At 40.2% G+C, this 26,615-nt stretch overlaps 1 protein-coding gene across 1 annotated transcript in view; it reads right to left on the bottom strand.

The window, feature by feature from the left end:
- Positions 1–244: 244 nt before the first annotated feature.
- Positions 245–26,615, bottom strand: part of LOC106814404 (CCAAT/enhancer-binding protein zeta-like) — a 51,178-nt gene continuing 24,807 nt past the window's right edge. Inside the window, exons 3-23 of the mRNA XM_014818721.1 lie at positions 26,135–26,328; positions 25,683–25,728; positions 14,055–14,098; positions 13,628–13,712; positions 13,191–13,275; positions 12,446–12,542; positions 11,890–11,974; positions 8,654–8,768; positions 8,196–8,337; positions 7,725–7,859; positions 7,305–7,512; positions 6,980–7,071; positions 6,398–6,551; positions 3,421–3,562; positions 2,871–2,962; positions 2,682–2,736; positions 2,102–2,310; positions 1,470–1,554; positions 1,196–1,226; positions 987–1,068; positions 245–739 (exon numbers count right to left, since the gene is read on the bottom strand). Of these exons, the coding sequence (XP_014674207.1) occupies positions 582–739; positions 987–1,068; positions 1,196–1,226; positions 1,470–1,554; positions 2,102–2,310; positions 2,682–2,736; positions 2,871–2,962; positions 3,421–3,562; positions 6,398–6,551; positions 6,980–7,071; positions 7,305–7,512; positions 7,725–7,859; positions 8,196–8,337; positions 8,654–8,768; positions 11,890–11,974; positions 12,446–12,542; positions 13,191–13,275; positions 13,628–13,712; positions 14,055–14,098; positions 25,683–25,728; positions 26,135–26,328 (2,336 nt within the window). The 3' untranslated portion in view covers positions 245–581. The remainder of the gene's footprint in view (positions 740–986; positions 1,069–1,195; positions 1,227–1,469; positions 1,555–2,101; positions 2,311–2,681; positions 2,737–2,870; positions 2,963–3,420; positions 3,563–6,397; positions 6,552–6,979; positions 7,072–7,304; positions 7,513–7,724; positions 7,860–8,195; positions 8,338–8,653; positions 8,769–11,889; positions 11,975–12,445; positions 12,543–13,190; positions 13,276–13,627; positions 13,713–14,054; positions 14,099–25,682; positions 25,729–26,134; positions 26,329–26,615) is intronic.

Raw genomic sequence — 26,615 nt, forward strand, 5'->3', positions numbered from 1 at the left:
TGACTATACTTATATATTATATTACAGTTCCTCATATAAACACTGCTTATGATGTAAGATAATTATATAAGGTATAGTGAGGATGGTAAGGTCTGCAAATTTACTCCAACAGTTTTATTTTTCTGATTTTTATCAGTAAAGAATACAATTCTCATTCAGTGTATTTCTGTTATCAACGAGCACCTCAGAGCCGATGCATATATGAAGAAAACGAATTCACATTATAAATTTGCCTACAGTGATATATGTTAATATGAAAAAAATATTTTATTCATCTACATTCCACTCAAGCCACGTTATAATTCATATTAATAAAGTGTACAAACAACACTGTTGTGGTGACTAACTCGACCAACAGTGTTTTATGCCACAATTCCATGATATTGGGATTTCTGGTTTTCACAGCACAAACAACAATTATATTCGTTTTTTTAATTTCTCAGTTGTATCATAGATCTAGTAGATCTAGAAATCTGGTAACTATTTAGTTAATTTCTCCAAAGAGAAGCCCAACAATCTTCAGATAAGAGTGATTCCCACGGTACTACAATTCAACTATATACCAAACGTACCCCTATCATCTACTTTCGCTTATTCTGGAACACTTTCTTGTGTCCTTGCCGTGACGACTTTCCAAGCTGCCTTCCTCTGGCCCCTCGCATTCCCCGCTTCTTGCTCTTCCAGTCGCGACCTTCCTCCCACCTGTGTCTGTTCATCTCCCACTTCAACTGCTTTGCATCTGGAATGATTAACAAGGACATGCAAGTGCTTGAGAACATAGATATATATATAATAGCAAGACCTTTCACAAATATCTACACATATTGTTATGAAACTTATATACTAGTTAATGCATAAACAACTAGTAAAATATGAAAGGACAGATAGACACATAGATATAAGCTTGTAATCGTTCTAATAGATCCATAATCAGAGCAGAAATTCTCCAGTGTCAGCTGTCTCTATGTATCAATCATTGTGTTTACCTGCTTTATCTTTGTTAGCAAGAGCTTCAGAACCTGATGTATCGACCTTAGAACCTGCATTGTCATCCATTATACTAGCAAACTGCAAGTAAAATAGATATTAAACTTTAGATGGAGAAATTTGCAATTGGAAAAATCTGTTTCAGTTGGCAAAATGTGAAGAACGGGTATAAAATATATATAACAGATAAAATGTGGTCTTATCTCACCTGCTCAGCTGCAGCAAAAAGATTTTCATCCCTGGAAATAAAAAAAAATCATGTCCGTATGATACACTAATGTAATATAGCAGAATGGTACAGTACACAAAAATACAGACGTGTATACCTATAGAAAGACGTGTGTATGTATAAAATGATGGTAAACTAGCACACATGCACAGCTATAAATTACATAGATCGATATTTAAAAGATTGCAATGCATGCCAGCACACAAACATTCTGATTGTAGGTCAACATGTAAATCCCCTTTAATATTCTTACTTTTTGCGTTTTTTCTTCATGCTGGGCATCGGGTAGCCACCATCAGTCGCATCCCTCTTGCTACTTTTCTTAGGCACAAATAATCCTTCAAAAATAAAAGAGTACAAAGTGTCACGTAAATGAGCACTTGCCAAACAACCGTGACCGTTTAATCTTCACACACTCGTGTGTGTGTATGTGTGTGTGGGAACGTGCGTGAGCGTGTGTATAATGGACTTTTGCTGTGTTTGCATTTAACAACATGTCAGACACTACTGAACGATGAAAAGGTACATTGCTAAAACATAGATCCCTAAGATCCATCCCAATACCAACTACACATACAACTCATCGAATAGTTGCATCCACAGGAAATCGACCTATCAGCCTGAAGTGACCGACTCGTAGCCCTAGCCAATCAGCACATCGACACGAGCGTTCTAAACACGAAGTGCAGCAAAATCGTCAATTTGGTGTGCTCACACAAAAAATATACAAGCTTGTATAGCTTGACCGACCTAGCAACAGTATCCAAGTGGCGTGGTTATCTCGCTCAGATTGATAGGTCAATGAATTGCAGGCAAGCTAGTCCACACTGACTGAATTTTCCACCAACATGAACACAAGCCGTATAAAGCATCGATGCTTCATACCATCATCGTCCGAGAAGGCAACGTCTTCCTCGTTGAATTCCATTTCCGCGCCACCTTTCTGAAGTTCGTCCAGATCAGAATCCTGGAAGTCGTCCATGAAGTCTTCACCAAAGTCAACATCGTCATCATCGTCATCGTCATCGTTGCTCTCTGACAGCTCAGCTTCTGCCTTTTGCTTTTTCAACTGCTTCAACTTTTTACTGTACTCGCTGGAATGAAGAGAAAGGAGAAGACATTCACTTGACATAGCACGAGAGATGAGATATTAGACAGCAAAGCAATTTCACTTTCTTGTTTTCAAATAAATGTATCCGATTTTACGAGCTGAAACTTTGAGTAATTTTATTTTAAGATGAATCCCGTTTCTGATTCCCTTGTCTCTTGGCACCTACTGCCATCTGGTGATGAGCCCAAGAAACTTCAATAGCTCGACAGATCAATCGGTTGTAAAACTCATTAACATGCCAGTACATATGGATTGATCTTAATAATAAAATTACTCTCAAAACCTCACATTAAAAACTTAAATGAAATAAAATTCCCAAGCTACAAATGATAGAAATTGTAATCGTCTGCTGACCTAGCAAAGTCCATATCAAAGTCATCTCTAGCGCGTGAGCCCGGCTCAATCTTATCTGTAACAAATACAACACTGGGATTAATCAAGTTTTCTACATGTATGCTTCCTGCATGTTTCACATAGAATTGTGATCTGGTGCGAATAATAGACAATGTTACAATGGCACATTTATAGAAATTTTATTAATACCGAGTAATTTGTCAAACTCATCATCTGATATGCTTTCTCCTTCGCTGACGTTGTCCAAATCCTTTTTCTGATCTGCTTTCTTGCTAAAATACCTGTAATATACATTATAACAAGATCAAACATGGATTAAAGATCTGTCACACATATGATAAATAACAAACTGCAGCAAAATCTGTGTATTATACTAGTAATTGTGATTATGGTATGACCTTTACAATAGCAAGGCAAGACTGAATTGTCATAGTTCTAATCCAGTGTGCTCATCATAAATATCTAAACACTGTTACAGAAACCCCTTTGGGACACGCTTCATTTCAATTAACCAGATAGAAAATGTTAGTAGAATGTGATAAGTACTCCGTAGTACCTACTAAAATATTACTAATGATTTGGAAGATTATATCATATTATTCCATTAATATGTGCACGTGTATATAACACAGATTTTGTGATATAAGTGCTACCCAACCCGCTGAAATCTCCCTCATACACCACTAGGTGTGAATCCCTGTTGGTATTTCCTAGATTCTGTGCAAACTAGTAAATGTACCTGTACAGGAACTGCTCGTCAACGGGCGTGTTGGCCTCTCCTCTCTTCAGAAACTCGGCCGTGTTGACAGGAACAGCCTTTCCTTCTCCGAGCCCGCGTGTCTGTTTCTTGGCACGCATCACCATGACGTCTGCAGTTTCACCTGTGCAATGATAAGAAAGTATGTTCAGATGTTCGTCAGTATATTTTGGAAATATTTGTGTCATGGATGAATTGTATACTTTCACCTGCACATGAACGTGAACAAGTGCCGCAGAGCGACAGCGCTCACCTGACGGCAGGTGTTCTGATGCTAAACTAGCCATTTTATCACACTGAATAGGTAGATCATGGAACCCTCACTCATAATTAAATAAAAATATTCCTTTTTGCTCGACATGTATTGTCTGCGATAGATGTTTATAATACAAACAACAGCAAGTTTTCTACATATTCTGTGCGTGAGTTTCCTTCGAAAGCTTCATGGTGCCTTAGGACAAAGTGCCTGGCCTTTTTCTTCAGCAACTCAGAAACAAGAAGCAGAATCCACAGAATGAAGTTGGCGCTTGGTATGCAGAAATCTGCGCCCAACGCTTTGAGGAATTGCTTTGTAGACGTAGAGAATGTTATTAAACAACGAATCGATCATTGCTCGCCAGACATTGAATCTTTCTGTAATGACGGTATTATTTCCACCTTCATTAACACAGTTAGACTCACATAAAAAAGAGTCCAGTGAGAGTACTAGGAGTGAATACTCGTTTAGCAATTCATCGCCCACAACCCACAAGAAGTCTAACTGCACTTGTGCTTTCTTTCAGTTGTTATACCAGCGTCTATCGACGGGACATTGTAGGTTGAATATAGCCCAGTCACACAAATTGCATGCACACATGCGTCATTCCGCATGCACGCACGCATGCACAACACACCACAAGCACACACAGACAGTACCTGCAACCGCTTTCACCACCACATCTTTTTCAGCATGCTTTTGAAACCAGGTTGAGGACACGATGATCTGTTTTGGAGGAAGTCGTTCAGGGGGCCAGGGTTCGGAAAGCTTCTTATACAGACGTGTAGAAGCGATCGAGATGGTTGCTCACTAGCGAAAACAAAACACCAAGATCAAGATATGCTCAAGTAGAACAGCACACTCACGAGCAATCACGTGCTTGTTAGTGTAGCTTCGAAGAGCCAAGAAATATAATCGAAACATTAACTTCAGGAAAGTCTGAAATAACACCAGGTTGGCGAATGTTTGCTATGCAGTCTCCATTTCTGATAGGAGTTACTAGTACCCTCACAGGCATACATTAAAAGTCAAACCTGCTATTGTTTCTCGCTGTCACAGAATAGACTAGGCGGTCACATAATGCTAGTTTCTGCTAGGTGTGAATCAACAGAAAGACTAAAGCAACTTACTTGGCGTCTACGAAGCTGGCTGGCAGACAGATCAATGCCTGAATGCTGATGTTAAGTTCGAACGTGAACGATTTTGTAGAGCATGTTCACTTGCTCAAACAACCTTTCTCACTTGTTCTCTGTAAATGAGATGGCATTATGTGACTTCAATACTAGCTTACAAGTACCTGAAATCTGTAGCATCAATAGTCAGTCTAATGATAAATGTTGATGATGATGATTGACGGACGATGACGATGATGATAATATACACACAGTGATGGCTTTTCCTACCATGATGCTATACACCGACTATCACGAGCCTAGGTCGAGCCGTTTAGATTTGTGCAGCAATTCTGCATTTCCTCCCTATACCTTAAGTTAAGGAGGGAATGTTCCCCCTTCTTTTACACCTCTTGACCTTTGACTCGCACGGACGGACGGACGCACGGACGATCATGCGATTCTACAAGCTGCATCTGACTATGTCATGACTATGACTATGAGCTAAAAACTAGTATGGTAATACCTAGGGGTGAGTATTGCGACCAAAAACCGTATTGCAATATATTGCAATACGACAAAACCGTATTGCAATATTTTCCAATACGTATTGGGAAGTGTATACCATGCATGATATAGTAACAATTTGATGGTTTTAATATCATCATATATTGTATTATATGACATGATTTAATTTATCATGTTTTTCTTGAGAAACAGAAGCACGGCAATGTTTTCTGCTGACAGTGCAGTCCGCTGTACTGAATACCCTCTCGGAAGGCACTGACATAGCTGGAATACACAATATCCCTGCTGCATAATTGACTAATACTGGATACTGAAACTGAAACTGAAACTGAAACAGTGGGTGCTTGCTTCAGCTTGTATCGCACGCGCGCGGGCACTCAGGTGAGCATAGGCTATATATAGACTCCCTAGTTGCCGTGCTCTCTGCCTCGCGCACACGTCTGCCCCACTCTGCCCGCGCAGTAGTACCACGCAGTGCTCCATGCAGTAAGTAATACTGTGCGTCGTGCAGGCATTGTGCTTTCGTAATATATACACCGCCAGTGCATAATCTTCGAGCCCATGAACAATATAGCCATAAAGGCAAGTGTCAAGTAATTTATTTCTTGTTATACCACCGTATCGTAAAATATCGATATCCGGAAGTTGTATCGCGATATATCGAGTTTTCAAAATATATTGCAATATACCGATATACGGGTATATCGTTACACCCCTAGTAATACTGTACGATTATGTGTCTGAACACCAAGTATGCCTACGTTTTCAGTCTTACAAACCTTTAACTACATGACATTTAGCTTCAGGATATATATTTAGTTATATGCATTCACCATGAAACGGGGAACATAAATTACACAAGAATTTTTCTGTATTATGTATAATTGTTTTTAGTCGACCCCAGAAATGATCACTGAGAAAGTGAGTTCGTTAGATACCACTTTATAGTAAAAACACATTCTACATAAATAAAGCTAAAGGGCCAACTTAAAGACATTTGCTATACTTCCCCGATCACTCGGAAAACAATCATAATGATAAATAATATTAAACTCATTTTGACCTTTATTCGTTTTCTTTGGATTCCTGTAGACAAATCGGTCGAGGAAGCGTATAAGTGTGAAGTCCTGCAGTGGGTCTCCAGAGTAGCTTACACCTTTACCGCTGATCACGTCACGCGCGAACAGACCGACCGATGGATGGAAGTGATGCGCCATCTATACACACCGTAAATGTACATGTAAACTTGTATTATAAGAAAGTGTTTGTGTATCACAGAGTTGCCACTGAAGGCCATGAAATTATTACTCTCAAATAGAGGGTACCAGGGTTTGGCCCAGTAAAAATAATTGTTATATCACAATAAAATGAAGAAAAAAAGTGTTTAACATGTAGTAATGCATAAAGGTGAATAAAAAGTATGTAATGGCTGCAACAAACCCCCATTAAATATATTTAGAATAACATTACATATCATTTCTTACCAACTGCAACAGTGTTTACTTTATATTAAAATGTAAATCATAGAATTTCTGTTTGGAACAGAGTGGTTTAAACACATATACTAGGAAAAACATTCCTAAAACATTTCCAGCACTGATCTACAGCACATTACATTAGTCTTTACTATGACGTATGTACGCACCTTCACTAACTCCCACATACATGTGTACTCAGCTCCCGCATACTGTGGATTTCTCTGGTATGCATCATAATCCTGCAATTGCAAGACTCTCCCTGCAAGACACAAAAATAAGAACATTGAGCTTTTAAAATATTCGTGATTTTCATTTAACCATGAGTAGGATATAGAATCAGATTCACATCACATGAAATCAGGCTAGTGTATAATGTAATACGTACAGGGTATAATCAATGGAACCAAGAAGCATAATTCAGGGATCCGTCAGGCCGTGAATCAGGATGTGGGTTCAAGTATAGTAGCTAGCATGTGAGTAGTGACAGCTTACCTTGGATGTTCCGCTTGTGTACCCACGAGGCATTGGGCTTTTGAGCAACCTTCTCAGAAGCTTCCTGTTGTTCTATCGCGGGCAAAACAGGAGATTTGTCGTCAACGTCACTACCAGGTTGACTAATCGCTGCGACTTTGACATCTGCCGGATTGTCTTCGTTTTCAGCTATATCGACATCTATGAACTTTTCCTCCTCATCGTCATCCTATTTGAGAAGTGGGTGGGATACCAGTTAGAACGGACCCAGACAACAACAAAAATTTATTTTAGCCATTTTATCACACTGAATAGTAGATCATGGAACCCATCACTTCATAAATAAATAAAAATTCCCATTTGCTCGCATGTATTCTCTGGATAGATGTTTATAATACAAACAACAGCAAGTTTTTCTACATATTCTGTGCGTGAGTTTACCTCAAAGCTGCATGGTGCCTTTAGGGACAAAGTGCCTGGCCTTTTCTTCAGCAACTCAGAAACAAGAAGCAGAACTCCACAGATGAAGTTTGGCGCTTGGTATGCAGAAATCTGCAGCAGACGCTTTAGGAATGCCTGTAGACGTAGAGAATGTTATTAACAACGAATCGATCATTGCATCGCAGACATTGAAATCTTTCTGTAATGAGGTATTATTCCACCCTTCTTAACACAGTTAGAATCACATTAAAAAGAGTCCAGTGGAGCTACTAGGAGTGAATACTCGTTAGCAATTCATCGCCACAACCACAAGAAAGTTAACTGCACTTGTGCTTCTTTCAGTTGCTTATACCAGCGTCTATCAACGGGACATCTGTAGGTTTGATAGCCCAGTCACACAAATGCATGCACACATGCGTCCATCCGCATGCACGCACGCATGCACACACACACAGACACACAGACACGTACCTGCAACCGCTTCACCACCACATCTTTCAGCATGCTTTTGAACACCAGGTTGAGGAACATCATCTGTTTGGAGGAAGTCTTCAGGCCAGGTTCGGAAAGCTTCTTATACAGAACCGTGTAGAAGCGATCAGAGAGGTTCTCACTAAGCGAAAACAAAGACACCAGATCAGAGAATCATGCGTCAGTAGACAGCACACTCACGAGACAATCACGTGCTTGTAGTGTAGCTTCGAAGAGCCAAGAAAATATAATCGAAACATAACTTCAGGAAAGTCTGAACATAACCACCAGGTGGCAATGTTTGCTATGCAGTCTCCATCTGATAGGAGTTACTAGTACCCTCACACATACATTAAAAGTCAACCTGCCTATGTTTCTCGCTGTCACAGAATAACTAGGGGTCACATAATGCTAGTTTCCTGCTAGGTGTGAATCCACAGAAAGACTAAACAACTTACTTGGCGTCTAGAAGCTGGTGGAGAAGCATCAATGCCTGAATGCTGATGTTAAAGTTCGACACGTGAACGATTTTGTAGAGCATGTTCACTTGCTCAACAACCTTCTCACTGTTCTCTGTAAATGAGATGGCCATTTTGTGACTTCAATACTAGTACAATTACCTGAATCTGTAGCATCAATAGTCAGTTAATGATAATGATGATGATGATGATGACGACGATGACGATGATGATAATAGTAACAAGTGCCGCAGAGCGACAGCGCTCACCTGACGGCAGGTGTTCTGATGCTAAACTAGGCTGTACAACTGATTGTCTATACAGATGTCTGATTGTCTATCAGACTGATTGTCTATCAGACTGATTGTCTGATGGTCTTCTAACCCTAGCAAGACCGTTTCGTGGAGCTAGCAAGGCTGTAACGTTTTTATATAACTTCACATAAATGTTTATACTATATGTTAATTAGGGTGGCACTCCGGCAGCCCATGTTTATACTATGTTAACTCAGGTTTCCCAGCAGCGGCGAGCGATGGTAGAAAATTATGAAAAATTGCTCTAAAAAGCTGCTTGTCTGGCGGACAAGCTACCTGACAGATCTACTTGTCCTCCGTGGAAATGGACAAGTACGGACAAACGGATAGCCCTTATTTCGAACACTGGGATGGTATCAGGAAGCTTCTCGAAGAAATGTTCGTTGGGATCGTTATGAAAGTTGCCACGAGATGGCGCGTACGTTTGAATGTCTTAAAATTAAAGATGGAAGCTGGAAGCTTCCATCGTACGTAGTATAGCAACAACTATTTCTATTTGCAAGACAGAATAGGTAAGCACTCATCCATTTACCTATGCAAGCCTACAGGCTGAAATAGAGAGCTGCCACCTGTAACTAATTAACGCAGGCAAAAACTACACCATACTATCACCACTACATGCACTGGCAGTGGCCACTGGCAGTGGCATAATTGTATCCCGCGAACGAAGTTCGTGGATACTATGGTTTGGCATGTTGCGCCGCGCTCGCCGTAGAGATTTCCTTGTGAACGCTCTAGCGGGCTGCAGTTTCTTCTCGATCATCTTCAAATTTCGAATGGAAGGTGCGTTACGTAAAGCGAAAGACACCTATTCGTTTTGGTGTGGGCGGAGTCATCGTTTGCCATGGTAACAACATTTTTTTGTCGAAATATCTTAGAACCTGTAACTTGCTGCAACTTTTTAGCCCGATGTCATGAAATTTATATTTGTATTCAAAATTTATATTTAAATTATATAAAAATTTAAATTTAAAAATTTTAAAAATAAAATTTAAATTTAAAAAATATAAATTTTAAATTAAAAATATAAAAATAAAATTTAATATTTGTATTAAAATTTGTATTAAATTTTATGTTGTCATCAATATAGTATAATGTATAGTACATATATATATTATATATAGGAATGTTAATATCGGCCTTTTGTGCCAAATTCGTCATGCAATCGGGTAAAAACAGCACAAGTTAGCAGGTTCTTACAATTTTCCACAAAATGTTGTTACGCATGGCAACGAAGACTCCGCCCACACCAAAACTAAGATTGGCGTCTTCGGCTTTAGCATAACGCACCTCATAGCAAATTTGAAGAAATCCGAGATCGGTAAAACTGCCCACCCAGGTCTCTTTCGAGCCTTTATTCACGCTTACGCTGACATATTTCTCTCTGCTCTCTAACTCAGCCCTAATTGACCTCGCACGACGAAACTTGGTATGGCTTACACATTGGAGAAGGTCTGTCGCATACGCCAAACCACCACTGGCCGCTTGACGCTTAGTTGACGCTTCACCGTCGACTCTCTCGGCTGCCAGGGTAACCAGATTCCATAGTACTTGGCATCTGAGGCGCACCAGTGTATAAAGCAAACCTTTGTCTTTGTGACTTATTTAACTTTACCTGCCTTCTACGCCTTACAGAGATATTTCTATTCATGACTAGATCACGGGGGATACATGTAGGTTGGCGGACAACCTGCTGCGTTTCTAAGTTAAGTTACATGTAACAGCCATGACAGTAAGCAGAATGCATAGAAAATTATAGCGATTTAAGGAGCAAATAACCTCTTCAAGGCAAATTTAGCTTTGAAATTTCACTGTGACATTGGTAGCCGGCATACGATCCAGGCATGTTAGATCTACTAGGCAAACGCCGGCAGTCCCCAACTTCTTTCTAACAGTACAGCAAATTCATGTTTAACCCTCGCTCTTGAGGGTCAAAAGGTTATCAGCACTTACTCTTCGCACGACAGTGGAAAGCACATTTCATGGTCCTTCAATAAAAAGCCATAAAAAAAGGGGTAGGTACCGGCTGGAAACAAAAAAGTTTTCATCGCTCGCGCACGCCATGTTCTCAGAATAATGTCTAAAATGCTGCCCTGTGCCCCATTGACCTTTGACGCTGTGACTCTCCAAATTTCGGCAGCAGTGATGGCTTTTCTACCATGATGCTAATACACCGACTATCAGGAGCCGTTTAGATTTTGGTGCGCAATTCTGGCAATTTCTCCCTAATATCTAAGTTAAGGAGGGAATGTCCCTCCTTCTTTTACACCTTCTTGACCTTTGACCGCTTTGACCCCAAATTGATGCCCCATCCGATCCTTTTCAACGAGATGATATGAAACGGGACCCCGCGCCCCCCCACAACATCACACACACAACACACAACACGCACACACACACACAGTACGCGCGCGCACTCGCACGGCAGACGCACGCAACGCACGCACGGCACGCACGCACGCACGCACAGCACGGCACGCACGCACGCACACACGACACACATCCCGAATATCTGTGACGCGTACGTCGAGCGTTAAGATTTGTGCCCAACTGTTGACGCACGCACACACGCACGCACGAACGGACGGACGATCATGCGATTCTACAAGCTGCATCCGACTATGTCAGATGAGCTAATAATAATAATAATAATAATAATTTATATTGTCAATGTTGACTATAAGATACGTACTGTAAAAATTGGAACACATTAAATGCACTATGTGCACGCAGTATTTCATTACAATCGCCTTTGTTATATCAGGAGCTTATCATAACGCATCAACCGATAAAAAATACTTTAACAATGAATTAATAATGTGCTACAAACCACCAAGATATAGTCCACAAGCTTTTGTATTGCCTGTGGGTGTTTTATTAGTGAGTGATCTTACCAATGGTCAATTTTATAAGAGAACTTACTCTTTGTGTAAGGAAAGGCCCTGTTCACTCCAGTAAGCAGTGCACTAAGCATCTTGCTATCAACTTCGCCTTTCTTTACGATAGACTAGAATATAAATAGAAGAGTTCCTGTTGTAACTATGCAGCACCTAATAGAACCTTTTTTTTAATTGTGTAACAGCGCGTATGCATGATATATAACTAAATTACAACATACGAACACTTATGTGCAAATAACTATAACAAGCACCAACTGAGTATTATTGCTTCAATTGAAGCCTTTTAGATGAAAGTCGAATTGGACTTAATTACACAAAAAGCAGGTCTAACTTGAGATAAATTTAACTTTAACCTTCTTTTTATATCTACGACTATTAATATATATTAACTACAATGCTGAAAACACATTAAAATTTGTTCATTTTCGAGAAATCACAGCAATTTTAGATAAGCCAATTTTGGATAATATTGGGGATATGAAAATGGAAACGAGTTCCAATTTGCACTCATGGCATAAAAAGCGACATCTAAACAGTGCTAGTGTTGCAATTACACAGGCCGGCATATCACTCTATACCTGGAAGAAGGAGAAGTACAGAGAGATGAGCCTTGAAGCTAGGTCTCCCTCCTGCCGATCCAGTACAAGCTGGTTCAGGAAACACATGCCATAGTACCTGCAGAACAATAGAAGAAGACATCATCACAGACAGTCTTTTACCATTATAGAATAGTAAAACTGCAAAATCTTTAAGGAAATGTGAATAATAACAATAATAATAAATATAGGAGGTTAGCAAAACAGTCAGTTGGGTTCGTCGGAATAATAAATCCATGCAGGACTGATTTCTTTTTTGCTATCACCTTGATCAGCCAGTCAAATTTATGCCTGACTGCGGCATAAATGAATTTTTATTTGCTTTTCAGAGGTTCACAGGATAATTGAACATGTGTGGCTACATTATCATTATCATGTGTGCAATACCCATAAAATATTTTGCAATTTTCACAATCCACTTTGTAATATTCGGTCATATTACTGCAAACAAGAAATAATTACAGAGTTGTCTGGTCACAGCGAGTGCTAATAACATGTGAACTATATTCCATTCCATACCACATAGTTAGCCTATGCAATAAGACACATCTATACAAACTGCAGCCACCTATGATTAACTGCATGGTAGCAACCCAAAATTGTTACAGCAGCACCTCACAGATATATGATCAACTGATAGTAACCTTTAACGTTAGAGTACTGCCTCACAGATCACGTTATCATATAATATGACTACTAGTGCTACATTTTAGCAAACATTACGTACTGTGCTTTGGAAGATATATTTTGTCTATAGAGTACTCGCTCCACTTCCAGTACGACCACAGACTTCATGTTCGGATGATGATCGACTGGAACAAATAATGAAAATTATTACAGATGCAAATAATCAATGCCAATATAAGATGGCTCAATTTGCTCCTATGAGTAAGGATAACACTTTCCCTTGAACTTTTCCAATTTAAAACATTTTAAATGAAAGTTTAATAGTTTAAGATTTCAAAAAATTTCAAATCTTCCTACTATTCACAATAAATGCAGATTCACCACAAATATGTCTATAAAATAATGCATCTCTAATGGTTATAAGGCATAAGCCATTGGCAACAAATTGCAGTCCTGCGGTACAGACCACTACTAACAATACTACAACCACACACGTGCACGTCTGTCTCTTCATTCACTTTCCTATATACCACCTACCTAGCTGTCCTAGAAGATGACAACAGTTGGCTGCTACTTTACGGTCTGGATCTCCAAGTTTATTCACCAGTATGGATAATAATTCCTTACGAACCAGATATTTATACTTATTAGACTGCATCCTGATGGTCATTGAAGTTGAATTGAATTATTGCTTATAACTGTACATCATTAGTGAAGTGTCACTTGGTTTCAGTGAACTCTATGAACGTATAGTATTAAAAGTTATTGCTTAAAAGGTTATCTAAATAATTACTTTGATATTTAAATACACATAATTTAATGTTCAACTGATAGTAAATTTGCAGGCACATTTCCTTTCCCAAGTGAAAACAATTGTGTTAATTGATACTTTAATATTTTCATGCTAATATTGTTCATCTGATATAGTGTTTAACCTTATTGTCACTATGTTATGGCTTCTTACCTTTTCTTGTTCTGGTTTGTTTATTAAAAGATCATAGGCTGTCCCTGAAATAACACAGCGACTTTAAAGACGCTAAAACATTACGTATTTCAATTATATCATGTATGACACAATTTGATTATGAGATTTATGATCCAATTTTAGCATATTCTCATAATGCCTCTTACTGGAGTAACCCTAACACTATAATTTATTCATATATCATTGATATTACAATCCAATATTATAAGTCTAAATAACATTAAACATTAAATTAACAAGTGCCGCATAGCGACAGGGCTCATCTGGTGTCTGGTGTTCTGCTGCTAAATTCATTTGTGCATAGCAAGACGTCCTATACATACGTTCATTTCTAACCCAAAAAAACAACACTTCAAACTAGTGTAATAAAATTCCGATAGATGGCGTGCCGCTATCAAAGGCATCGTTGCATCGGTCAGCAAAAGCATTGTAGCAATGGCAGCTGTCAGTGTGACGACGAATTGCAAAAAGCAGGAGCGAATAATTACCATATTATTACTATACATAACGTGCGTTCTATGGTGTCAGGTAATAAGGTACATTAAACCCCTTGCGAGGCACATCTGGCTCGTTAAAAATAGCTCAATGGTTGATACAACCAGAGGCAGAGCAGCTCGTGCAAGATTACAATTTAGAGCAATACGATAGCAAATATCTCTAAACTAATTTCAGTACAAGGTAGGCCAGTGATTAGTGGACCGAATAAGCTCAAGAACGTACACACTTGCGTCTATATTGGTGCCAAAATTTGATGAGAAAATTAAGTCTGGGAAATCCGCAGCCTCATTCCTGGGTAATTATTTGAGTGCTAGTGACTGTATTCCAACTATTCATAATGTACCCTACAGAATCTTATATATAAGTCATGTCATTATCTCCTAAGTAAGCGTTGTTCAAGAAAGAGTTATGTGTGGAATTTCACTGTAAAATGGGAGCTTCCCACACCCACAAGTACTCGCCAATGCAGTTGCGAGAAACAAATCCATGTTTAACCCTCCTCTTGAGGGTCAAAAGGTTATCCGACACTTACTCTTCGCATGTCAGCGGAAAGTACATTTCATGGTCCTTTCAACAAAGTCATAAAAATGCTAGGTCACCGCTGAAACAAAAAAGTTTTTCAATCGCTCCGTCAGACCATGTCCTCAGAAAATGTCTAAAATCTGCCCTGTGCCCCATTGACCTTTTGACCCTGTGACCTCCAATTTCGGCACACATGATGGCTTTTCCTACCATGATGCTATACACGACTATCACGAGCCTAGGTCGAGGCCGTTTAGATTTGTGCCGGCAATTCTGCATTTCCTCTCCTATACCTTTAAGTGTAAGGAGTGAATGTTCCTTCTTTTACACCTCTTGGGACCTTTGACCTTTGACCCCCAGCTTCGACATCCCAACTCGGTTTTGACGATCCCCCCCGACATCCCCATATCGTGACCGTACATCAAGCGGTTAAGATTTTTGCCCCACTGTTGACGCACGCACGGACGCACGCGAGCACGAACGACGCCGCTCATGCGATTCTACAAGCTGCATCTGACTATGTCAGCTGAGCTAATAATTAACAAAGTTTAATAATGAGCAATAAACTTACTCAATGCTTTTGTTTTCACTGCCTTAGATTATCAAATGATAGTTTCTGAAATACAAAAACAGGTCATAAGATCACCAGGTCAATACGATGTGTCTATATTAAACTAATATCTCAAACAAAACTTGTTGTGTGACGTAAAACCCCGCAGTACAGACTTAATCAAATCAGTGTAACGCGACCAAGCATAAAATTACGCAGCGTTTCTCCATAACGCTAAATACTCTTTACGCGGCTTATGATTACAACAGATCAACGCGGGTTGATTTGCAACAAACATAAACAATTGATTGCAACAAGCATATATAACATTGCAAAAACACGAAAAACTCATTGCAACAAACAGATATATATCGTAACAAACACGAAACAACTCATTGCAACAAACAGATTATGATTGCCAACAAAACACAAAACATAGATTGCAACAAACACCGCATGTTCTGGGACTTTCGTCTGACCTTTGAGGGTTTCGACAAGGGTTGGCGTACTGCTGCTTCAGCTGAGCTTTCGAAAACTGTAGAATGATGAGCGCGTCTGTCAGCGGACGTCTCTGTTCCGTCGACAACTCGGTCCGAGAACAGCAGCGGATGCTGGATCCTAAAGCACTTCAGCTTGCAACCGTCCGGCAGCGCTCCGAGGAGCACTAGGTCCCTTATCCGTGTTCGTAGAACATGGAGAGTATGACGAGGTCGTATGTTAGCCTAACGCAGTATAGAGCATTTTAGCCTATATGGAGCTTCCATATCTCTTAGCTTACGTTATGTACTGCTAGATGGAGCACCTTGAATGGACATACATTTCTAGAGTTGCATTTAGTCTCCCACAAGTGTCCGATGGAAGGCTCCATATTAGGGCTAAATGCACGCTACTCTGGCGGATACGGTTTATGACCTTTATAATACCCTATCATAGATACTGTCGTTAGGTGTTTATATGTTTTTTTTTTTCTATTATATACATACAGGGGTCGCGACGCCCCTATTCATTTTTGCAATGAAAAGGCGAAGAAGAAGTAAGAAAATAGAGAAAGAAGGAAAAGGAAAGGAAAAGAAGAAAAAGAGAAGAAAAGAAGAGAAAAAAAGAGAAAGAAACATCTTGCAAATGATAGGGGAGGTCATAGGGGTCGCCCCTATCTTTTCTCTTGCAAATGAGGGGGGGGGGGTTAATATGGTATCCAAGCTGCTGATCTGATTATATTTTATGAATGATTAATGAACGCGCTCGAAAACGTGTTAAGTCGGCGGATATTTTGGACCAATCAGAGACGTCTAGTCTGACGTGTCCACAGACTGGAAATACCGCGCGCATGTTCTGCTTTATCACAGTAGCCTATAAATACGCCTCCAGCCCACTGACGCCAACTTGCAGGTTCATGTTATTCTTCCGTTATAATGTCACCACAAAAAATGAGGGAAGTAGCCCTACAGTGCGACACTTTCATCAAAAAGTCGCAAATAGAGTGTCAAAATTCAATCCATATTAAAACCTGTTCTTAAGTCGATGAATACATTCGGTCAATGTGTTATTTCCTGGCGAAGTCCCGAGTTGGGGACCATCATTTGTCGCGATGATGCTGTTTTCCCGGCGGAAAGGTTTTTCAAGGCACTTGAAGGTGTTAAATCAACTTATTCAGGCATCAGACATTTTCGCCGTTCGGCGATTTCAGGTGCCATTCTGAGACAGTTTTTTTTGGGGGCGGCGGAAAGATACACTCCTGTGTGCATCTGATGATCCCGTACATGTGAACACACTGTGACTCGGCTAACTATCCGGGAGCGCTTCTATCTCGTATCATTGTTCCTTAATGTATTGCCTTAACTACAGGCTTTTCATTTCTTAAGGGCGTGATCGGCCGCTCCGCGCTTCCACCGCGCACCCAAAATTGGTGCCATTTGGTGCAGGTCTATATCGTGGCCTATAAAAGTGACGGTTGAAATCACCACCAAAAGCCTGCTATTATGTTGAAGTACTGCGCCCATAAAGTTTCGTCAATGTAGGGGTGCTACAAACGGTCAAGGCAGAACACACAAACAATTTGTGGTGTTTACAGTAACTGAACAGTATGGCAAGAGGTACCAGCGTTACTACCCTCTTGGATTTTATACAACTTAGACAACAGCATTCAAATACAGGTACCTACACGGTAGCACAAGACCTGCTTCGTTTCCACTTATAACTGGCGAGAGTTGGTTTTTCTGCGACGTTGAAACAGTCGTTATGGGCTGGAGCGCCGGCTACGATACGTGGCGATTACGTACAAGTAATTTGGCCTAGTTTGTTGATGGAGTTTGTGTATGCGTATATTTTCTTGCTGAAATTATGCAAGGTACACTGGAATTTAGAGTCCTAAGGAATGAAGATCAGAATAAATAACAAGTTTAATTTTACAATCGATCAACTCTTTATTAATCTGTGGTTGTAGTGTTGCGGTTGTTGGTTCGAAAGAATGTAATCATTGACAAAGCCATGAATGAATTGAAGGTGAGCATATGAATGATATCAGTGGATTTGACATTGACAATTCCCAATTTTCGTTTTGGATTTCACTCTAGACTGAGTATTGTGGCTGGATTCCATCATCCACCCAAGAGCATATGAGAGCCCTCAAGGAGACTCTCCATCATCCATTTTAAGGGTGTAGATTTTAGTGGCCAGCTCTCCATACATGCCTCTTAAGGCTGTGATTTTTTTAGTGGAGCTCTCCATCATGCTCTTAAGGGCTGTGATTATGGGAGCGTGAAAAGTACCCCCCTATGTTGTCCTATGAGAGTCATTAGTTAGTCCTCCTGTTACTTTTCAAAGTCTGAAAATGGCCTGCGTTATAACATATCGATTAAAGCAGAGTACGGGCGACGAACGGCCAAACTTTTATGTTGGCATTTAAAGAACGTTCCGTGTGGGACTGTCCGGCGCAAGGTTGCCACATCGTTCTGAATCAGTAGCAGGTGGCATACCAAAAATGCGATAAGAAGTGGGGTAGCTTACTTTTGGCCAGTTGGTAGTGAACCTTACATTGTGGTTGGGCGGGATTTATTTACGTGCACGGGTCGTTGCGCACGCTCACGTGTTCACCGTGCCGTAGGTTGTGTAAGGTAATTCGCACACCCGCGCGCATTTCACGATTCTGATGTAAACAATAAGAGTATCATGGTTTGTTAACAAACGATTCAGTATGTACTGTTTTCAGAAGTAATATTAAAAGATTTATCGTAATATTAGCCTGTTGAATGTATACAGTAAACTGAATAATTGTTCTCAAGATTGTTAACACACATAAGTGCACGTGGTAGCTTGCAAATGCGTCCTATTACTTACTAGTCATGCCAAGCAGCAGCACAGCCTCCCGTCGCACACGCCGAGTTTTTAACCGATTTCATATTGTTCTTTAAGCTTCTTCGCGAACTCATATACAGTTTTATCAACAGGGTGTAGCTAAATAAAAGCTTCGCCTACGTAGGCTTGATATGTCTACAAAGATACATTTGACTCTTGGATCAACTCAAACACAACGGAATTCCCCAGTGCCCATCAAAATTTATACAGTAAGTGATCATGGTTTTATTGCATCAATTTTTTCCTTTTCCACCAAAAGTGGTTGCTAGTTGTGAGCTATTGAAGTACCTGAAATGGCTCTTAGATTGCCAGAGCCATTCTCAGAGCTTATTAATTTCACAAATTTTCTGGGGGGGCATGCCCCACACCCCCCTAAGAAGTCCCCCCTCCCCCTTTCAGGCAGGTTGTCTGCCTCGTGCTTTGCGCACCGTCTCGCCCCCCCCCCCTATCAAATACCGCGCCACCCCTGTATACAGTAGTATACCTTAACGGGACATTGTTACAGTAAATCACCTATAGGGATAGACACCTGTCTATAAAGGACAATTTTGGGGGTTTCCTCAAAGTACACGTCTTAGACAGGTTCGACTGTCTGGCGCACTGAGAATACGATGGGGGCTATGTTTGCGGACACCTGTATACAACTGCCTGTCTATAGAGATGTTTTTGGGATTCCCCTTTCAGCTGACACTTATCCGATGAAACCACCTATATGACATTTTTGGGGTTTTCCTCAAGGGACATTTTAAGCAGGTTTAAATGTACTCGGCTATCACGGACAAGACTTGAAATTGTCCCTCCTGATTAAAACTAAAATTCAAACCCAAAAATTCTTGTTCGACGCCAAAAACCTAAAAATTATAAATTACTTAAAATTCGACACCCGAACCCTGAACTTTTACAAATTCGAATTCAACCCCCCCCCCACCTCTGAAATCCGAGACGAGTGGTCGCGAGGACCGGCTCACGAGCGCCATTATGGACTCGCGCCGTCCCTTCTTGTTGGCCATGCCGACGAGCATATCGATGGTGATGTGGTTGGTGCGACGGAGCGTCCTTGCAGCAGCAGCGTCAACGCGGCCATCCTGTCGGCCAGCGTGCGGACGTATCCACCGTCTTCATCCAGTGCGTTCGCCGCCGCTTCTTCTTTCGCTCGCACTGAGGAGAACGATTCACCGACAACATGTAATTCGGTGTAGTGTGACTACACTGAGCGTCGAATAATCCGCTCGTCAATGCTAACAGTTTCGGTGCAAATCTGTGCTACGTATATCGAGTATCGCATTTTGCTCTACGTTAGCGTTGGAGCAATTGCCTCCGGGTATTTAAATCGTGACAAGGCAACCTATAATGCAAATCACTAATAAAGTGATTTCCACAGCAATCTGTGAAAGAGCATTCAAGCAATATGTATATATGTATCTATCCAGGGTTGAAAATACTTTTCTAACATCGGTGATCCTGCAGGATCACCGATGTTATAATTATTGGTGATCCTGCAAACATTTTGGTGTGATCCTGCGAAACGCATACGTTATAATTATTTATACATTGCAATATGTTCCTGTTTTTACAAGCGTATACAGTAACAGGCAAAAAAGAATAGAAACAGCACATCAGGAAATTAGAATTTGATTTATTTCTTTATCTCTTTCTCAGTCTGAGTCTGAGTGTTGCACAGACAGTTCTATATATTAATATAGTGCATCATCGTCATCTACGTAATCTTCGGCTGTCTGTTCATCATCATCTTCAACAGTGGCAGGTTTAGTGGAAAGATGAGGCCCATACGGTTTGACAAAAGGCCTTCGTCTTCTCTCTGCTTCCCACAGTGCCACTGCATTAGACGGATCAAAAGCACCTACTGCAGGAGAATCCAGAGAAATTCTCATCAGTGCATTTAAGTTGGATCCTGATAGTCTGCTTCTCCAATCAGACTTTATTCTCTTCATTTGAGAGAAACCTCTCTCACACTTACACTAGTAGACGGCAAAGACAGCAACAGATTCACCACAGCAGCAAAGTTCTTGCTTCTTGGGTTTGCTGCCAGAATGTCTGCCCATGTTGCCTTTTGACGGCCACGTTCATCACTGTACCTTTTCTGTACATAGAGTTTAATGGTGGTCCACTCTTCTACAACGTTTTCAGTTTGTACAGATGCCGCCTCCAAAACTGTCCTGTGATGGGCCACGATATCATCAAGAGCACAATCGCCATAGGTCTCTTCACCCTTCAGATCTAGGGCCATGACTTGATGTACAAATGAGTGAAATGTTTTGCAACATGTTTCATTAATGGGAAACCTCCTTTCCAGTTCACTTAAAAGTACATCCACATGCTTTGCTTTTGCAGACTTGAATACCTCTTTTTTTTTCCTTTTTTTTTTCCGGTGATTTCAGTCGGATCACCGATGTTTTATTTTTCATGATCCGGTGTTGATCCGAAGCTGAAAAAGCCGTCGGATCACCGGATCGCGAGTTATTTTTCAACCCTGTCTATCTATAATATATATATTTATATGTATTATTTTATATATATATATATATATATATATCGGGATTAATATAGATTAGTACACAACAAATACCACCTGCTCAGGGCTCGAATTAACCGACGGCACGACGGCGCAATTGCTGTCGGTGCCCCTATCAATCGCCGTACTGCCCCTGAAAATCCAACCCAACCGACGGCAGTCACCTGCTTGCCCTGTTGTGTAATTGCCGTCGGTGCCCTTTAATCTACTGCCCTGTTTCGTTTTTTAGTCGAGTCAACATAACACGTGCGCGTGCGTGCTGTAGTTGCAATGCTGAGCTTAAAACCGATAGTCGCAGGAGGAATAATAACAGCATCGGATAATTATTCGCTCCTGATAGCGGCATGTAAAATTTCTTGTTACTGTACTTCCATTGCAGAGGGGGGTACAGGGGTCGGTGTTACGGTGTAAGCTTACATGGGGGCATTATTGTTTTGTACATTAAAAGCAAGACGATGTTGATGTAATAATTTGTTATGAGTTTTGCTTTATTTTACAAAAGTGCCATTGTTGCCCTTCTCAAACTTTTTGAGAGTTGCCTTGGTGCCTTTTAAAATTGCGTCACTGTTGCCCTTCCATTTTAGAGAAAATTCAAGGCGATTTCTCACATGCCCTAAAAAATTGCCTTGCCCTTCTCGTCGCTTAATTCGAGCCCTGCACCTGCTTACTCTGATTGTACAAGTTGACTTCATCTTGGAGTAACCTCTCTGCAAGTGTCTGCAGCGTTTTCACAACGTGCGCAGGGGCAGGCTCCCACACTAGTGGATCAGCCTGAAACTGTAATGATAAGATGCTTTCATTTAGATTGAAATCTGTACTCGTTTGCCCCCACATATACAAATACAAGTGAAAACATGTTTAGAATCTCGGTTAGAACCATGGTTAGAATGGTTAGTAGTTCATTTTTAGGCACATTAATTTCATTCGCAGCTGTATACATGTTCATCTATTGTGGGAAATATTCGTACAGTTATACACAAATTTATTTACTATCAACATCGCCTTGACGTACCTGATCTTCATGCCACTTGGTTCCTGGTTTTACAAGGAGATACTTTCTTTGCTGTTTGTGAGAGTGGAGGGAAGTGACGGGATTTAGTCTGGCCACGGTCGAACTGGAAACGAGGGGATCCTGCACACCATTCGTCTTCTTCAATTTCTTTGCCGCTGATGTAGCAGAATTAGAATCGTCTGTTATCCACTTGTTCTTATTTTTGCTCTTCTTTGCAGGTACCTGTGGAGCAATGTTTCCAGGAGCTATGTTGTCCGGGGAAGACTGTGATGTATCCATATTCTTCTTCTTAGTATTCTCATTTCGTGATTTCTCCTTTTTTGGCTTGCTAACCCCTTCCTTCTCTTGCCTATAAAAATTGTATGATAAGAATAGCTTTCATAGAACAACTGCCATTTCAAGATGGCTTGCACATCTCATTCATCTAAACAGTATAAATTTATCATAACTGACATATATATTGCAGTTTTGTATTCTGCTCTTTATAAATATACAATATGGAGACAGCATCTTTAACACCTACAGAAGACATGTTCATAAGGGAAAGACAGCATCACAGGGGCAAGTAGGGTATTTGGTTTGATACGAATATAACAACATAGAAGGAAAATTATAAATCAAGATAAATGGTTCATCATACAATATGACCATGAATACTGGTTAGGCCAAAACAAAATATAGGTGTGGTTACGGTTTCCCGACCGACCCTATTTATTCCCAGCGACGCTAAACATTTTATTGTCAATTTTCTTTAAAGTCAAAAAAATAAATAAATATATATATTAATTGGACAGTTCCTGCTTCAAAAGGCACAACGCACAACCTTCGGACATGGTTCGTAAATAAAAGATTTCAAGAAAATAAAATGTTTTCCCTACCTACTTACACTATTTATTTTTCGGCATGTAACGGTAACCACACAAATATTTTGTTTTGGCCTTATATAAACCCAATTGAAGAAGGGAAAAAACATGACATAATGTTGCATTTCATACATACCCACTGTGTGTTTTCTTGAATTTAAGTTGACCGATGAATTTGTGCAACTGTAATGTAAAAGCAATCATGTCAATCCGTCAATCATATTAAAGATACTCTCAAGGTTTTAGGAAAAATTTCACCGATTTTTCATTTTCAACTTTATTCGATGGCTAACACTATGTGACACCTGTGTACATGCTCATTTCTCCATATAACGGTACATGTGAACTGTCAGAGCGTTTTGCTTGCCCGCGTACATGTGTAATGAGCCGCGGCTGACGTCAGAAAAACGCCGATTTCTCCGTTCCAATTTCTGACTTAGTAGTCGATGTATAAATGGATATTTCTAATAACTCGGAATAATTTAATTTTACACTCATTTTAATGGTAACATATTGCTGTAAAAAAGCGCGCCAGGGATTGTTATTAAGTGCCGTATTTTATGAGTTATTGTCTCTTTATTCGCAAAAATTTTTAATTCAAACGTGCGACTTGAATTTTAGGCAGTTTTTTTAATTTTTCTCGGTAAATATGAAACATAAAGAAAAATCCTGATGCGCTATTTTGGTACATATTCTGCTTAATATGTGGCGAAAATTTTGTATCCTCACTCTTTCTGGTAATTGAGAAATATCCAAAATATCATTTTTACATAAAAATTCAAAATTTTTGTGGTAACATAATTAGGTGCTGGAAATTTCATGAAATTTTTTGCCTTGAGCATAGAGATATATCTCCCCTATAAATAAAATAAGTGATTGATTCGATTCATTTGTCAATAAACGTTTAATCTTCATTAGAGCAATACCCATGCAAAAGGCTGAGAGTATACTTAATCAACAAAGCGCTACTTTTAGTTTTACAGGTGATAAATCACCATCAAAATCACTTTTAGAGTTGACCAATTATAAATATTACCATGATTTAGATGCTACTGATAGTGTTATGTTTTGTCCTAAATTAAGTTACTACAGTCTACAATCAGATTGTGTAAATCAGACCACTTGGAAGTGCTACAGAAATCATATTCACGAGGTAAATATTAATAATAATAACAACAATTATAGTAATATTGAAACATCAATAAGTATAAAGACGTTACTGTCCATAGCAGGGAAGACATAGTCTAATTTATACCTCTTTCTCATCAAAAGTTTCCACACCGGTCGCTTCTTCATATTCATCATCACTTTTGCTGGCTTCATCAACATCATGCAACAAACTGAGATCTTCCTACAAGAGCAAAACAATGAGAGAATGGAAATGAAATGCTGTACATGTATGTCATTACATTAGGTTAAAGACCAACACTGTATATGAACTGCCACAGTGTTTCATTATATTATTACCTCCGCCCAACGGAGTTGGAGGAGGTTATGTATTCGCTCTTAGCATTCGCTCTTATGTATTCGCTCTTATCTAGCGCATCAGCCAGCTCAGCCAGCCAGCCAGTGATACCCAGCGAGCGTGTACATGTGAGTGAGCGAGCAGCAGCAATGAGCGGCTGCTACGAGCGAGCGAGCAGCAAGCCAGCCTGTACATGTCAGTACGCTGGCGTATATCGTGGCTTATTCGTGTGTTTGTGAGTCGTATGGCGTATGGCGTATGTCGCTGGCAGAGGTATGCACTCTCCGTGAGTGCACTTTGTCTAGTTAAAAATGTCCTCAGTGCTAGTGGCAATGAAAGTGTCAATGACACTGTAGCTCACCACAAAAAAAGACACAAATGAGTGAGTAAGAACAAGTCGGTTTTAATTGAGCAACCATCGACGTACATTATAGAAATGATTGCCATCTGTATATCGCAATAATAATCTATAAACCAAAATGAATCACAATTTGTGACCGTAGATGGCGCTATACCCGCTTTGTAGCGATGGATTAAGTTAAGGAGGGAATGTTCCCCCTTCTTTTACACCTCTTGACCTTTGACCTTTGACCCCCAGCTTCGACATCCCAACTCGTTTTGACGATCCCCCCCGACATCCCCAATATCGTGACCGTACATCAAGCGGTTAAGATTTGTGCCCAACTGTTGACGCACGCACGGACGCACGGACGCACGGACGGACGCACGCTCATGCGATTCTACAAGCTGCATCTGACTATGTCAGCTGAGCTAATAATTAACAAAGTTTAATAATGAGCATAAACTTACTCAATGCTTTTGTTTTCACTGCCTTTAGATTATCAAATGATAGTTTCTGAAATACAAAACAGGGTCATAAGATCACCAGGTCAATACGATGTAGTATATTAAACTAATATCTCAAACAAAACTTGTTGTGTGACGTAAAACCCCGCAGTACAGACTTAATCAAAATCAGTGTAACGCGACCAGCATAAAATTACGAGCGTTTCTCCATAACGCTAAATACTCTTTAGCGGGCTATGATTACAACAGATCAACGGGTTGATTGCAACAAACATGAAACAATTGATTGCAACAAGCATATATAACATTGCAAAAACACGAAACAACTCATTGCAACAAACAGATATAATCGTAACAAACACGAAACAACTCATTGCAACAAACAGATATGATTGCAACAAACACAAAACAATAGATTGCAACAAACACCGCATGTTCTGAGACTTTCGTCTGACCTTGAGGGTTTCGACAAGGTTGGCGTACTGCTGCTTCAGCTGATGTTCGAACTGGTAGATGATGAGGCGTCTGTCAGCGACGTCTCTGTTGCCGCTCGACAACTCGTCCAGACACAGCAGCGGATGCTGGTCAAAGCACTTCAGCTTGCAGCCGTCCGGCAGCAGCTCCGAGAGCACTAGGTCCCTTATCGTGTCTAGAACATGGAGAGTATGACGAGGTCTATGTTAGCCTATACGCCAGTATAGAGCATTTAGCCCTATATGGAGTTCCATATCCTAGTGTACGTTATGTACTGCTAGATGGCAGCACCTGAATGACATACATTTATAGAGTTGCATAGTCTCCCCACAAGTTCCATGGAGCTCCATATAGGGCTAAATGCACTATACTGGCGATACGTGTATATGACCTATAATACCTATATAGATACTGGTCGTTAGGTGTATATATGTATTATATACATACAGGGGTGGTCGCCCC

Source organism: Priapulus caudatus, unplaced genomic scaffold (assembly GCF_000485595.1).
Source record: "Priapulus caudatus unplaced genomic scaffold, Priapulus_caudatus-5.0.1 Scaffold919, whole genome shotgun sequence".
In the NCBI taxonomy this organism is placed as follows: domain Eukaryota; kingdom Metazoa; phylum Priapulida; class Priapulimorpha; order Priapulimorphida; family Priapulidae; genus Priapulus; species Priapulus caudatus.